General features: G+C 44.1%; 1 protein-coding gene across 1 annotated transcript in view; it reads right to left on the minus strand.

The window, feature by feature from the left end:
• Positions 1-4,600: 4,600 nt before the first annotated feature.
• tbc1d30 (TBC1 domain family, member 30) overlaps positions 4,601-14,296 on the minus strand; it is a 55,144-nt gene continuing 45,448 nt past the window's right edge. The window contains exons 14-17 of the mRNA XM_063217804.1: positions 13,246-13,302; positions 8,994-9,080; positions 8,423-8,505; positions 4,601-5,952 (exon numbers count right to left, since the gene is read on the minus strand). Coding sequence (XP_063073874.1) covers positions 4,687-5,952; positions 8,423-8,505; positions 8,994-9,080; positions 13,246-13,302 — 1,493 coding nt within the window. The 3' untranslated portion in view covers positions 4,601-4,686. The remainder of the gene's footprint in view (positions 5,953-8,422; positions 8,506-8,993; positions 9,081-13,245; positions 13,303-14,296) is intronic.

The raw sequence follows: 14,296 nt of genomic DNA on the forward strand, positions 1-14,296 counted from the left end.
AAAGTTATGATGCATAAAAATAAATTAAGTCATCTAAGGGACAAAAACAAGTCAATTGAGGAATTCATGGAGTGCTGAGTAAGAAAATTGTATTCTTACAAAGATATAGAAATTTTAAACTCAGCCGGGTCTATTTAGACCCATGTTATGCGTTAAAGGGTTAAAAACAAAAGTGCCCGGGCCCTATCTCTCCTCCAGCCCTGGCTGACAGCTGACAAGTTCCTCGGAATCTCTTTCTAGTGGTGTCTGTAATTTGACTATAATATGACACAGACACTGAAAAACAAACGTGTCTCCTCTTTCCTAGTTATGATCACGCCCTTCCATCATCGTTATGGTTACATCCCTCCCTCCAGCTGTCTTCGCATTGCCCTCTTTCCATTCGACTTTAATATCAAACAGACTCTGAAAGACAAACATGTCTTCTCTTCTCTTCTCTTTCAGGCGGCGCTTGTACTCTACACACCCGGGTTCATTTTATTTGATTTTTTTGATCATTCACACTATTTGCAAATCTGCACAAATATGCTGTCACTCTCCAACTCTCTCCATCCCTCTCTCCAACTCTCTTTACATGTCTTCACATCCCTCTCTCCCCTCTGTCTTCCCCATCCCTCTTTCTGACAATGACGTTATAATCATATGCAGACATTCATTCATTCTTCCCTTTGTCTCCTTTCTCCGTCTGTCTGTCTGTCTGTCTGTCTGTCTGTCTGTTCTCTCTCTATCCCTCTCTCTCTTTTTCTCTCTCTCTCTGAGATGGAATGTGGATCCGTGCATGGATTGGTGAGCTGTTCTCCAGTGATGTGTGTGTTGATATGGTTAAGAGTCACACTGTCTGCCTTGTGGTAGTGGTGTGTGTGTGTAGTGTGTGCGTGCGTGTATCTGTAATTATGTGGTGATGGAGGGGTCACACCGTTTTATAGGAGCTGATCTGTGTGTGTGTGTATATGTGTGTGTGTTTCTCTGTGTGTGTGTGTGTATGCGTGAGTGTGAGTGTGTGCATGTGTGTGAGTGTGTATGTGAGTGTGTGCGTGTGTGTGTGTGTGTGTGTGTGTGTGTGTGTGTGTGTGTGTGTGTGTGTGTGTGTGTAGTAATTAGGTAGTGGTGGTGGAGGGGTCACACTGTTTGCCTCATCAGAGCTGTGTGTGTGTGTGTGTAGTGTGTGTGTGTAATTATATGATGAACTCTGAGATAGTGGGGATGAACTCTAGATGGAATGGAGAGAGAGAACGAGGGAAGAGACGGATGAATACTAAAAAGGAATGAAGAGAGGAGGAGATGGAGTGATAAGAGGGGGCATTTGGATGGAGGTGAAGAATTGGAGGGAAGCAATGGAGTGAGTGAATGAAATGCGCACACACACACACACACACACACACACACACACACACACACACACACACACACACACACACACACACACACACACACACCCTGGCGCCACGCAGCAACAGTGAGTTGTGTGAGCAGAGAGTTGTGAAAGTATGAGTGGTGTGTGTGTTTGTGTGTGTGTGCGTGCATGTGTGTGTGTGTGGGTGCGTTATGAATAACCCCTGTTGTGTGATTTAATTGTTCTGGGTCAGATCATAATTATTATTCAACATGTTACTCATCACACCCAATCTCATGGGGCTTTGCACAATTATTCTCATGTGTTTGAAGCAATGTGCTATAATTGTATACAAACTCTTGTTTTGGCATGGATCAATACTTTCTTTGTAGTTTGTGTTGCAACTTGTCGGACAATAATAATTATCACTGTGCATTCTAAATGGAGCAATGATTCTATATCTATGTATTCTATAGCAACGATCTATAAATGCTTATGACGTATAATTAACTGGCCTGCTTTAGATAACGAAAAAAAAAACCCCACAGATTTGAAGATGGGATTTTGTTAAAAAAAAAAAAATCTAAATTTTGGACAATATCGTCTGATAAAGGGTACATTTATATACGTGTTTAAAGGAATATGCCACTATTTTGGGGCTTAATACAGTTAAAATCGTTGGCCAGGGTTTATAAAGGTGGTAAAGTGTCTAATTTTTCATGTAAGCCGTTGTCTTGTTTTAAGACAAGTTAAAAGAGGGAGCATGTCGCTAAGCTAGTGAAAGTCAATGGATCCGTGTAGCATGTAGCAATGCTACATGGATGCATTGACTTTCACTAGCTTAGCGACATACTCCCTCTTTTAACTTGTCTTAAAGCAAGACAACACTTCACATGAAAAATAAGACACTTTACCACCTTTATAAACCCTGGCCAACAATTTTAACTGTATTAAGCCCCAAAATAGTGGCATACCCCTTTAAGACAGAATGATGACATTCAAATATGATTTCCCTACGTTCCCTAGATTTAAAAATCGATAAATGCTTCTTTAATTTATAAATGTTTCTGCAATCAATAAATGTTTCTGAGTAAGGGCATGGTAGCATCCCACCGCACTGTTCCCTTGAGCTGCAGTTTGGGGCTGTCCCCTTGCACGGGTCAGGTTCTGTAACCTATAACGGTTTCCAGGATATGTCTCAGTGGGAACCAACCACGAGTCTCTCGGGTCTACTATATATTCTAAGTCAGTGTTTCTCAAACTTTTTCATGCCAAGGACCACTTCGTCCCCTCCTAAAAGTGTTCAGGGACCACCTGTCAACTGAATTGACAGTTGAGGGGTGCTTATTTGACACTGCTCATTTCGATGCAACATATTCACATTACAAAACTGCATTTTTGTGGTGAAAATAATACTTCAGCTAAATTTATGTTACAAATATTATAGCCTACTCCTAGCTAGTCTTGGAAAAGTAGAAATCCCCTTGCGGACCACCTGAGCCCTGCCGTGGACCACCAGTGGTCCCTGGACCACACTTTGAGGATCACTGTTCTATGTGGAACAATGGTTGCCATGTAGACTACCGCATGTTCTAAGTGGAGCAGTCAACCCTGTGCGCTGCAAGTAGAACAATATATTGGTCATGTCATGTCTGTTGAGGAGTGGAACACTGATTACGTTTATATGCAGGTCTGTCCCGAATATGATCCGATAGGGCTGTGTTTGACTCTGATCATCACAGAAACACCTTTTTCCCGACTTCAGTATCCCGGAGAAGCCCTTATTCAGGATATGCTAGGTGGGTTACTCCAAAGGAAATCGAGATATTGATGCATGGAAACTAGCCTGATTATCATGACTTTCAAATCTCTTCGAGACTTGGTCTGACCAAGAGCATAACAACTAACATTTTTAACAACTAACATTTTTAATATAAACGGCATGGTTGACCCACCTCCTTTGGTTTGCAACTGGTCGAGGGCAGAACAGACTGCGCCAAAGTTTAAAACAAACATTTCCTAGTCCCAATAGAACGTTTCTGCATAAACCACGACACCGCCTTGAACACGCCTCTACCCAGGACGGTTGGCAATGCTCAAAGTTGATTGCTTCCCGACAAAGCGGGTGGAGTTTCCCGCTGTGAAGGGAACCCGAATGTACCTGAACAAACAATTTTCCTAAAATAGACTAATGCCCCCTAATGGCAACTGAGCATCCCTCCCTCTCAGCTGAATTCTCCTCAACGACCCCTAAGACTGTAGGGGGGCTGTACAGCATCAACTTGGGAGCCATGACTCCCATGTATGTTCAGCCATGGCCTAGGGAGGTGGTCGTAAAATCAGAGGATTGCAGATTTGAATCCCACCCTTACCCCGCCCTACACCTTCATCCATGTCTGAAGTGTCCTTGAACAAAGCACCTTACCCCATATTGCTCTGGGGACTGTAACCAATACCCTGTAAAATAATTGTAAGTTGCTTTGGATTAAAAAAGTGCCAGCTAAGTGCAATGTAAAATAGAACACTGATTTTCATGGCCATTCCAAGTGGAACAATGATATTCTCTGTTGCGAGTGTTTCGTTTCCCAGTGAGTTGATTTATTTATTCATGAGGTCGATGTGGAGAACAGACAGACATATCCATAATGACAATTCTGTGATCCACCAGAAGCAAAACAAGCAAAACAAAAAGTCAGTTTAGAAAATGGGAAAAGAAAGAGTGACCCTTCTCAGCACCCGTAGCAGTTCCCAATAGGTGAGGAGAATGCATATTGTATATACCTCAGCAGAGATGTAACGGTATGATCATGAGTCGATGTCTGAGGAATGTTCAGTTTCTTTCTTTCTGTGTGTGTGTGTGTGTGTGTGTCTGTGTGTCTGTGTGTCTGCATGCACATACAGTAGTTTATTGGAAGGAACAGGTACAGTGTGTGTGTGTGTGTGTGTGTAAAGTGCTGAGGTCCGGTGCTACTTCTTACAGTGTAAGACGTGTCCTGCAGTCTGGCTTGTGTCTCCAGTAGTTGTTGATGCATAGAGTTCAAGACACACACGCCATCACATAGAGACTCAAGAGGAGTGGAGGATAGAGAGAGAGGAGAGATATGTTGGATGAGGGAGAGATATAGGTAAAGAGAGAGTTAGAGAGAGCGAGGTATAGTAAGAGAGAGAGAGAGGGATGGAGAGAGAGAGAGATGTGCATGTGAGAAAGAGAATGTGTAAGAGAGAGAGAGATAATGAGAGAGAGAGAGAGAGCGAGAGATAGAGAGAGATTGAGAGAGCGAGAAAGAGAAAGAGAGGGAGTTTAAGCAGGAGAGAAAGAGAAAGACAAAGACAGTTCGAGCATGAGGAGCTCATCATCGCCTCCCTGTGGCGATGCCGGTACTGCTTGCACTGTGGCTGAGGCGGCTGCTGCCGTGGCCACTGCTGCCCCCTCTGGACAGGTGAGGGAACAGCACGGTGGGCGTGCGCGCGGTCGGGCCGTACAGCCCCAGGTTACGCGCCGCGGCAGACTTACGAGGAGCTTTGACACACGGGAACGGGGAGAAGGGCTGCAGTGGGGAGTGGAGAGAGGAGGAGGAGGAGTGACCTTGCTGAGGCGATTGACCTTGGGCTGAATGACCTTGGGACGAATGTCCTTGGGATGGGTGACCTTGCTGCTGATACTTGCAAAGTCCAGCGGGGGTGGAGGTGGAGGTAGGCATTCGACGAGAGGAGGAAGAGGAGGAGCAGGAGTAGGAGGAAGACTCTGAGCTGGTGGGGGAGTGGAGAGGAGGAGGAGGAGGACGGACTGCGGATGATGAGGAGGAGGAGGAAGAGGAGGGGAGAGGGGGAGGACGGACTGATGAGGAGGTGGGAGAGGTGGAGGAGGAGGAGGGATGCTGAGGAGGAGGAGGAAGAGGGGCCCATTTCTGTGGAGATGGGGACGGTGTCCTTGACGACGGGGTTGGGGTCCTCCACGACGGGGTGGATGACAGTGATAGCGATGGTGATGGGGATGGGGATGGAGTAGGAGTCTGGGGTGGACTGTCGGACAGCTCTGGACCAGTCACTTCTGGCTCTGGTTCTGGCTGTGGCTGAGGTGTTGGGTCTGAGCTTCTGGCAGGGGTTGAGGGTGGCTGTTCCGAGTCCAGAGTTAAGGAGGCCAAGCGACCCTCCACCTCCTCTGATCTCTTCACCTCCTCATTGGGCCCAGGCACCTCCTCTTCCTCCTCCTCTTCCTCCTCCTCCTCTTCCTCCCCTTCAAGCCTCTCTGCTGGGCTCTTTTTATTGGTCAATTCCTCTGCAGAGCCCTCCCCTTCAGCGAGCTCATTGGACGCCTCCTCTTTAGAGCCCTCCCCCAGCGCCTCCTCTTCTTCCAGGTCTCCGATCTCTCTCTCCTCTCTCTCCTCTTTCTCCTCTTCCCTCTGCTGTTCAGTGGGAGTTGAGGAGGTGGCTGGGGAGTCTGGTGCTCTCTCTTCTGTGGTCACTGATGCATCTGGTGTCGTCTCCTCCTCTCCTTCATCATTATCCTCCTCTCCTTCCTCCTCTTCCTCCTCATCCTCAGCGTTCCGGAAGTCCAGCTGAGCGCGTGCCCTGGCCATGTTCCGACGATGGGTGCGGACGTGAGCTCTCCATGGAGACTGTAGTCAAGGGAGAACACAGAGAAAGTTCCAAACAGAGAGAAAGCAATAGTTAATATAATCATATTTACTAGGGCTATCACTTTATATTAGCACTTTATTAATGCTAATAATGCTTTATTAGATTAATTAATTACACTGCAAATTATTGTGTTGTAACAGTTAACAGCGTTAGCTGCTAACAGCAGTATTATTTACTGTAGTCCTGCTCATTCTAGAGGAGACAGCAAGGGAGTGAGTGATGGTTCATGGGAGAGAAAATCGGTTATTCTACTCCATTTTATTATTCACTCAGTAACACTTTATTTTAGGGATATATATATTAGCACTAATACATACATACAATGTTAATGCCTGCATAAGTAACTTGTAAGGCATGTAATAAAGCAAACGCTAAGGCCTACTAGGTCCTTACTAGGGTTAAATTGGTAATAAATCCCTTACTGTGTATGAACAAGACATTTGGGAATACATGCTTAACAAATGTTTGATTTTGCTTTGTACATGCCTTACAAGTTACTTATACAGGGACATTGTATGTATTGGTGCTAATAGATGTATCCCTAAAATAAAGTGTTACCATTCACTCAATTCCATTCTATTCTTTTGTACGTATACTACTAAATTCTATTCTATCCTACTCAACTTTATCCTACTAAATCCTATTCTACTCTAATACAAGCAGGTAATTGGGGTGCTTCTGCGTCTTCACCTTTTCCCCTTGGTGCTCATCAGCTCTCAAACTTGTAGAGAAATTCTGAGGGACTCAAAGTTACAATTTTTTACTTTTTATAAGAATTTCTCTACCTGGGCCTATTCTACTCTACCCCTCTACATGTATTCTATTCTATTCTACTTAATGTACTCCAGTGTATTGTATACTTTATTATTCTATGCAGATTCAGATGCTGATGGCATACCTGCCAACCTTTAATTTTTTTTTTGAGTAGCAACTTATCGCGGCGCGGCAATTCACGGCGCAACAACTTGGCATGGCAAAGCAACGGGGTCGCCGGCGGGCCCATCTGAGAGGCTACTTTGTTTTGCATAGTCTGCCCTACACCTAGGGTTGCCAAATGTCAACAGGGAAGATATGAGACACTTCATTCAGGCAGGGGGGTCCAACCCCAGAAAAAAATGCTTTTCTTAGATGCAATTTCCTGCTTTTTAATGCATTTTAGCCTAACATCCAGAGTATCTGGCAAATAGTTTATCTTGCTCTTCAAAAGACTTTGAACTACCATAATTTATTAAACTTTCATGAAAGTTGTTTTTTTTTGTTTCACACCATAACACCAATAAAATGCTATGATATAGTGTGCTGGAATTCAGGCCTCTAAATTAACTTTATTGATCACCAGCCAATATGGCTGTTAATCTTACTAGTCAAACATACCACCAGTCTGGCTAGTAGGCCTAAGTGGCTATTAAGTTATCCTATGTACCAGCCAAACAGAGCATTTAGTCACTTGGGGGGTGTTAAGGAGCTGGAATTGAGTATGAAATTGAAGCATTTGCTTATTATTTTTTTGGCTGTAGAAGGTACATGTAGGAAAATGTACAATTTGATTATAAAATACCGAGGCATTTCAGTGATTTTTATGAACAAAAAGTTGAATTGTAATGATTCTTACATCATCTCCCCCAATGTTAATAAATGGTGATGTCACCTACTGTGAAGAAGCATCAGCAGTAGAGAAAAATATATAGACAAGTGTTATCTAAGCTAGGATAATATCAGGTTAATATTATTACCTTGGGGGCTAACATCAAAATCACACTTTCAGCATTCATTCAGTACAAAATGCGTCATGTAGTGGCTCTACTGAGGGACGGGGGCTAATGGCCAATGCTCTTGGAACTTTCACTGTAACTTTTGAGGGGCATCGCTTCTTTTTTCACTTCTCTGCATAATAGTAGGTCTATCTACCCTCATCTGCCGTCATGAGTTGGCTATTGTTCACTGTTCGGCACATATAGATGATAGGAGAATTGATTTTATTAATAGATTGCCATACGTGATTACGGATAGTAGTGGAGTGATGCATATTTGGTAGGCTATGACGCACGACCTGTTACACCGGTTCACAGAATGGGCCATGACTCAGGGGGGAACAGTATTCCTATACGGTGTCATGGTAGGTTACGGATGTAGACCTACTCCGAGCACAACCGTTAGAACTATCGCTTTATTTTCCTGAGTTAAAATGATCCAGCGCAAAGGGAAACCGAGTTTAGTTTGCTGCTAATCTGCTAATTTATAGCGCGGTCATCAACACATTTTCTCATTCGGAAGTAATCTCGTTTCGGTCCAATATCAAAACAAGCAACAACATATTGCCGTCAAATACGGCGAAACATTGGGTGAATCATTACGTCAGACCTCGGCCTTTATTTATTTTCATAAGTTTACGGATTTAGCAACTGGACGCAATTCACTATTCCCATACCTTTCTCTAAGTCCATTTACCTTTGAAACGGTGATTTTGACGGTGCTCACTTCTACAACTACAGCGACAGCGATTTCGAAGCAAACTTTCTGTCGGCTGATGCCTCGACTCCAGAGGAGCGCAGCACAATGAAGAAATCCAAACTAGCGCTCTGATTGGTCAATATCCCCCCCCACACGTTGCTGGCCAATGGAAAGGCCAGCGCGAGACAATTGCAAGCAGAGCCATGTCTACGGCTCTGTCTGGTTGCAAGTCTACAGAGCAATTTATAAGGGCCCATGAACACACTTTGCTATTGGTTTTTCCCGTATTTTGAAGTGACAGCGCCGTAGTTTGATGTCAAAATCCGTATCTGCTACACAAAATGCGTAATGGTCGGCAGGTATGTGATTGTGTGTTGTACCTGTAGTCGTGTCCTCACTGCCTCGTCCAGGGGAATAGATTGACCTTGAGGGAGTCCTCCAACAGCTCCTCCACCTGCTGTTGCGCCTCCTGTTCCTCCACCTGCTGTTGCACCTCCCAGGCTGCTCCGGGAGCTCCGCTGGGTGACCCCCCCTCCCCTCTGGCCGGCCCCCCCTCCTCCTCCTCCACCCCGAGGCTTGCGGCCCAGCAGCAGGTGGTTGACGACGGGGGAGGGGTGCATCTGGGAGGCCAGCACACTGGTGGCCGGACACTTATCTAGAGTAGAGAGAGAGAGAGAGAGAGAGAGAGAGAGAGGGATAGATGGAGAGAGAGACGATGGGGGGAAGAAAGGAATGTCAGTGAGTTAGAACAAGTGATAAGAATGTAGAAGAATGATGAATAGATGAATTTCTTTCTTAGGCAAGGAGAAAAGGCAGATAATCCTGAAGAAAAGGAGGAAGAAAAAGAGGCCAGAATATTCCAGAAAGGAATGAAACAGATTGATCAGAACCACTCTGTGCAGATGTACATGTGGTGGCACCTGCCCCGTGAGAAGATTCACCCAATCAGAACTGTAGAATCCGATGATTGGCATCAGTCACCCCCAATCACAGTGAGCCCGGAAGAGCAGTGTATGGAATATGCAACTGAATATACAGCTTATTGTGGCTTTGTGTGCTTTCTACTCTCTTCCCCTTGTCCATTTAACTTCGGTCTTCTTCGTAAGTTTATTTACGGTCAGATTTTTGGCACCCTCATATTCTTCCCATTTGGAAACATTTTAAAAACAGAAGGCACTAAATTATAGCTGCTCGAGGAACGTTGTTTATGCGTGCTGGTGATCCCATGCTATGTGAACATCTATGTAAACATCAACAACTCCTGATGTCGGTCTTGTGAAGTATGTTGCCAAATCTTCCGACATGGGACGGCACTGCATAAACAGATATAAATGTCTCGTTCTATTAAAGCAACTGCAATGAAGCCCAATAAGAAACCCATTTACACTTCAGCAAGAGACATCTTGTTTATCCCATTTGAAGCTTTAGGGCTTTTGATTCTGGGCCAAATGCTGCAGCATGAAATTAGGCTGCAGAACATTCAATCAAACACGTCTGGTAGGATTAAGAGGGATTTCATTTTATAATGAGAGCTGGCTGTTGTATTTATAGGAATTATTTATCATCTTCTAATCCAATTGAGGATTAGTTAATGAATAAACAGTTCCATGGGGGAAGATGTGCACTCTCTGAGGAACTCCTCTCTGTGAATTCAACATTGCGTTTCCTTTTGTTGCATCTTTGTTGTACTATTGGCACAGCCGTAAAATTACATCACATTACATTCTATTAAACTTAGCTGACGCTTTTATCCAAAGCGGCATGCAGATGTTTTCAGGGTATGCATCTGGTTACAGTCAGGTCATTTCACGTGAAATCAGACGCTTTGGGACCCGATCAACACCGATTTCAATCATACTTGCTGTGCCTGTTCAGTGGCAAGGTAGCACCCCAGAACTGCATTTGTGTGAGTCTGATTTCGCATGCTGCCACAGTTAGCTCTGTCGCGACACGTCAAGTGTCATGAAACCCCAGTATTGATCAATAAATAAACCAACAAACACCAGACAACATCATGGCCAACATTAATTTCAGTTAAGATGTCAACCGATGTCCCAACTCAAACCCTAACCCTGTCCCAACGCAAACCCTAACCCTGTCCCAACGCAAACCCCAGCCAATAAATCATGAACTTAAAATCAGAAGACAGGAGAATAGGAGAAGAATCTGTGAATTCAACATTGCGTTTCCTTTTGTTGCATCTTTGTTGTACTATTGGCACAGCCGTAAAATTACATTACATTGCATTACATTACATTAAATTATAGCTGACACTTCAATCCAAAGCGACATACAGATGCTTGCAGGGTACACATCTGGCTACAGTCCCTGGAGCAATGTGGGGTTCGGCGTCTTTTCTCTACGACACCTCAGCCATGGAATGGGAATGGTAGGGAGTGGAGTGGAAGGGTGGGATTCGAACCGGCAACCCTCTGATCTAAAGCCCATCTCCTCAACCAGTAGGCCACGGCTGTCACAGTGCTATACAAATTAGATCAGGGATGGGCAACTGGAGGCCCGGGGCCCACATGCGGCCCGCCTCCTTACTCCGTGCGGGCCTTACCTTAGATAAAACGAGACTAAAAAAAAACACTCCTGAAATAATCCATTGTAATTATACTATTAACCAATAGAGTACACTCCTATTCATTACAAACAATAGGTCTATCACCAGTCAGTGAGCAACCAACTGCACCTCGAACTCTGCAAGTTGAAATCAAAAAGATCCCTGGTTATGTGGCCCTCCGAGGGTGGTGATTAAAAAAATGTGACCCTTCTCATCATGAAAGTTGCCCATCCCTGAATTAGAAAATAACACAAGTGTCTCAGACAGCAGATCCACAGTGTTTCGCTGAGGTAGTTTCCCATCGGATTTCGCATGCTGCCACAGTTAGCTCATGTGTCATGAAACCTTGCTATTGATCAATAAATAAACCAAAAAACACCAGACAACACCATGGCCAAACTTCATTTCAGTGAAGACGTAAACCGATGTCCCAACTCAAACCCTAACTCTGTCCCAACCCAAACACCAGCCCATAAATCATGAACTTAAAATCAGAGACAGGAGAATAGGAGAAGAAATGGGTGAGCCTCACACCAAGACCATGTCATTGCCAAACAACACCATGATCAAACTTTGTTTCAGTGAAGACGTCAGCCGATGTCCCAACTCAAACCCTGGACCGTAAAACATGAACTTAAAATCAGGGTCAGGAGAATAGGAGAAGGAATCGGTGAGCCTCAAACCAAGATCATGTCATTACCCAGAGGTACCCTCTTCTAGAGTGTTCTGTGTGGTCGGTGTTGCTTAGCAACCATGTAAACAATCCACCAAACAGAGCCAGTCTGGAGGTCACCTCATGCAACGGCCGGTGTCAAGCTGGTGTCAAGCTGGTGGCTGGTGTCACCATTTAATGCCTCCCCCAGTGTCGTCATCATTAGCCAAACTGGTGCAACCTTGAAAAGTTCATCTGAGTGCAGCATCCACCAAACAGAGCCAGTCTGGAGGTCACCTCTTGCAACAGCCGGTGTCAAGCTGGTGTCTGGTGTCACCATTTAATGCCTCCCCCAGTGTCATCATCATTTCCCAAACTGGTGCAACCTTGAAAAGAGTTCCCTGTATCGCTCCCCACTGTGCGTCAAGTGACTTATGTCAGGGTGTTTTAACCATACAGTATTGTAAAGAATAACATGCTGTTACCCAGCATAACCCATGTTATAGCATGTTATAACATGGAAATCTAACTAAAGAGATTGTGAATATCAGTATTATTATTATAGTATTATTATAAGTAGTATTATATTAATCGCAGAGTAAGTAGCGCGTACAATGGGACCTGACACAACAAAGAAAAGCTTAGAGAGCTCTCGGAGAAGCAAGCAGAGTACCATTTGATGTGAAGAATCAAACTCTCAACTTCATTGACATGAGGGCTTTTATATACCATTTCCCTTTAGTGCAGGGGTGGGGAACCTATAACTCGAGGGACCGTTTTATAATATATCATTTAATAATATAAAATTATGATATAGCCTACAATTGTAATGTTACGCAACTTCACATGAAATATGAGGTTTTGTAAAGAAATCTCAGAGATTACATTTGCAATACATGTAAGTTATATTTTCAGGGGACCTACCTAGAGAAGGTAGGGTCTGTTGTAGGGTCAATATACGTAGGCCTAAAGTGCAGAGGGGGAAATCCTGATTTGTGTTCATAGTACAACCCTTGGCCCTTGGAGGACTATAACAAGCCTAAAGTGCAGGAGGAAATCCTGGTTTGTGTTCATAGTACAGTCCTTGGCCCTTGGAGGACTTTATAGAATTTGAAGTGGACCCTCGAATGAAAAAGGTTTCCCTCTCCTGCTTTTGTGCAATACCATTTCCCATTAGTGCGATAACCATTTCCCTTCAATGCAATAATGCCGTGTACAGACGAGCAAACGGAACGAACGAAGCGACGGAAGTCATTATTACTGCATGGAGGCCACGCGACCTGCTCTACCAGAGCGAATTCGCCAGGAGCGAAGCTTCTTGAGCGATCAGAGCGAATTTTGACGATTAAACTCAATCTAATCGTAGGTGAATTCGCTCTGACGCTGTTCAGCGAAAACCAATCGGAACGTTCATAACTCCTAATGTCCCAGGCTGTCAAGCCAGAGCTGTTATGTGATTAGCTGAATCAAACATGTCAATGCTGCGTCTGGAGCGAATACAGCAAATTTTAAGGCGAAACGTCTTCTGCTACCCACGCTACCAGGCAGCGTAGTTCGCTCTGGGTCTGGACACGGCATACCCATTTCCTGTTATTGTAATACCAGTTTGGGGAGTGGAGCCTTCGCAAGACGCCCCAGAGATGGCATCAGCACCAGGACCTGACAGGGGAACACAAGTTCAGTTACAGGTGGATTAATTTAGCTGTCACATGTTAAAGTGCATACTAGTCACAGCACCTGGACCTGACAGGGGAACACAAGTTCAGTTACAGGAGGATTAATTTAGCTGTCACAGTCAGATGTATAAGCAGAGTACAGTACAGTACAGTAGGTCCGCTTCCAGGTCCATACTCATCACAGCACCTGGACCTGACAGGGGAACACAAGTTAAGTTACAGGTGGATTAGTTTAGTTCCCACGTGTTAAAGTGCACACTAGTGCATACTGCATACTGGTCACAGCACCTACACCGCATTCCACATTATTACGCAAATGACATTTTTTGCTGTTTCCCCATATAATCAATACAAATTACAGTCGTCATATTTTTCAAGTCATCAGCCATTAGAGTACAATTTAAACGTTTTTGAATGAATTTTCCAATGATAACAGTATTTTTTAAAATAATAAAAAACTTAAAATGCCCAAAATGCTCTGTTCCAATTAATTACACAAAACAGTTTTGTAGTGTTGTAATCCAAATTTCCTTCTTTTTTTTCCCCCATCTACATCAAAACAGTTGGCATTTGGTACCTTCAATACATTTCAATGTTCAAAACTTTGTTATAAGCTGTAACTGGAATGCTGCATTTAACATTGAAGTCAATGGCAGGGCATTGCATGGGAGTTCTGGAAGCCCAGATATCCTTGATGCTTTGCTCTCAGCTGTTTTTATTTGTTTGGTCGGGTGACCCACACTTCACTCTTCAATATACCCGTAGATTTCCATGCCACGTTTAGGTGCTTTGGAGATGATGACATTCTAACTCACCAGACATAACATCCCATTCATTTTCAATGGGGTTTTATGTTTGGTGAGTTAAAATGTCGATACCACCAAAGCACCTAAACGTGGCATGGAAATCTACAGGTATATTGAAGAGTGAAGTGTGGGTCACCAGACCAAACAAACAAAAACAGCTGAGAGCAAAGC

This window comes from Engraulis encrasicolus, chromosome 15 (genome assembly GCF_034702125.1).
Source record: "Engraulis encrasicolus isolate BLACKSEA-1 chromosome 15, IST_EnEncr_1.0, whole genome shotgun sequence".
Classification (NCBI taxonomy): domain Eukaryota; kingdom Metazoa; phylum Chordata; class Actinopteri; order Clupeiformes; family Engraulidae; genus Engraulis; species Engraulis encrasicolus.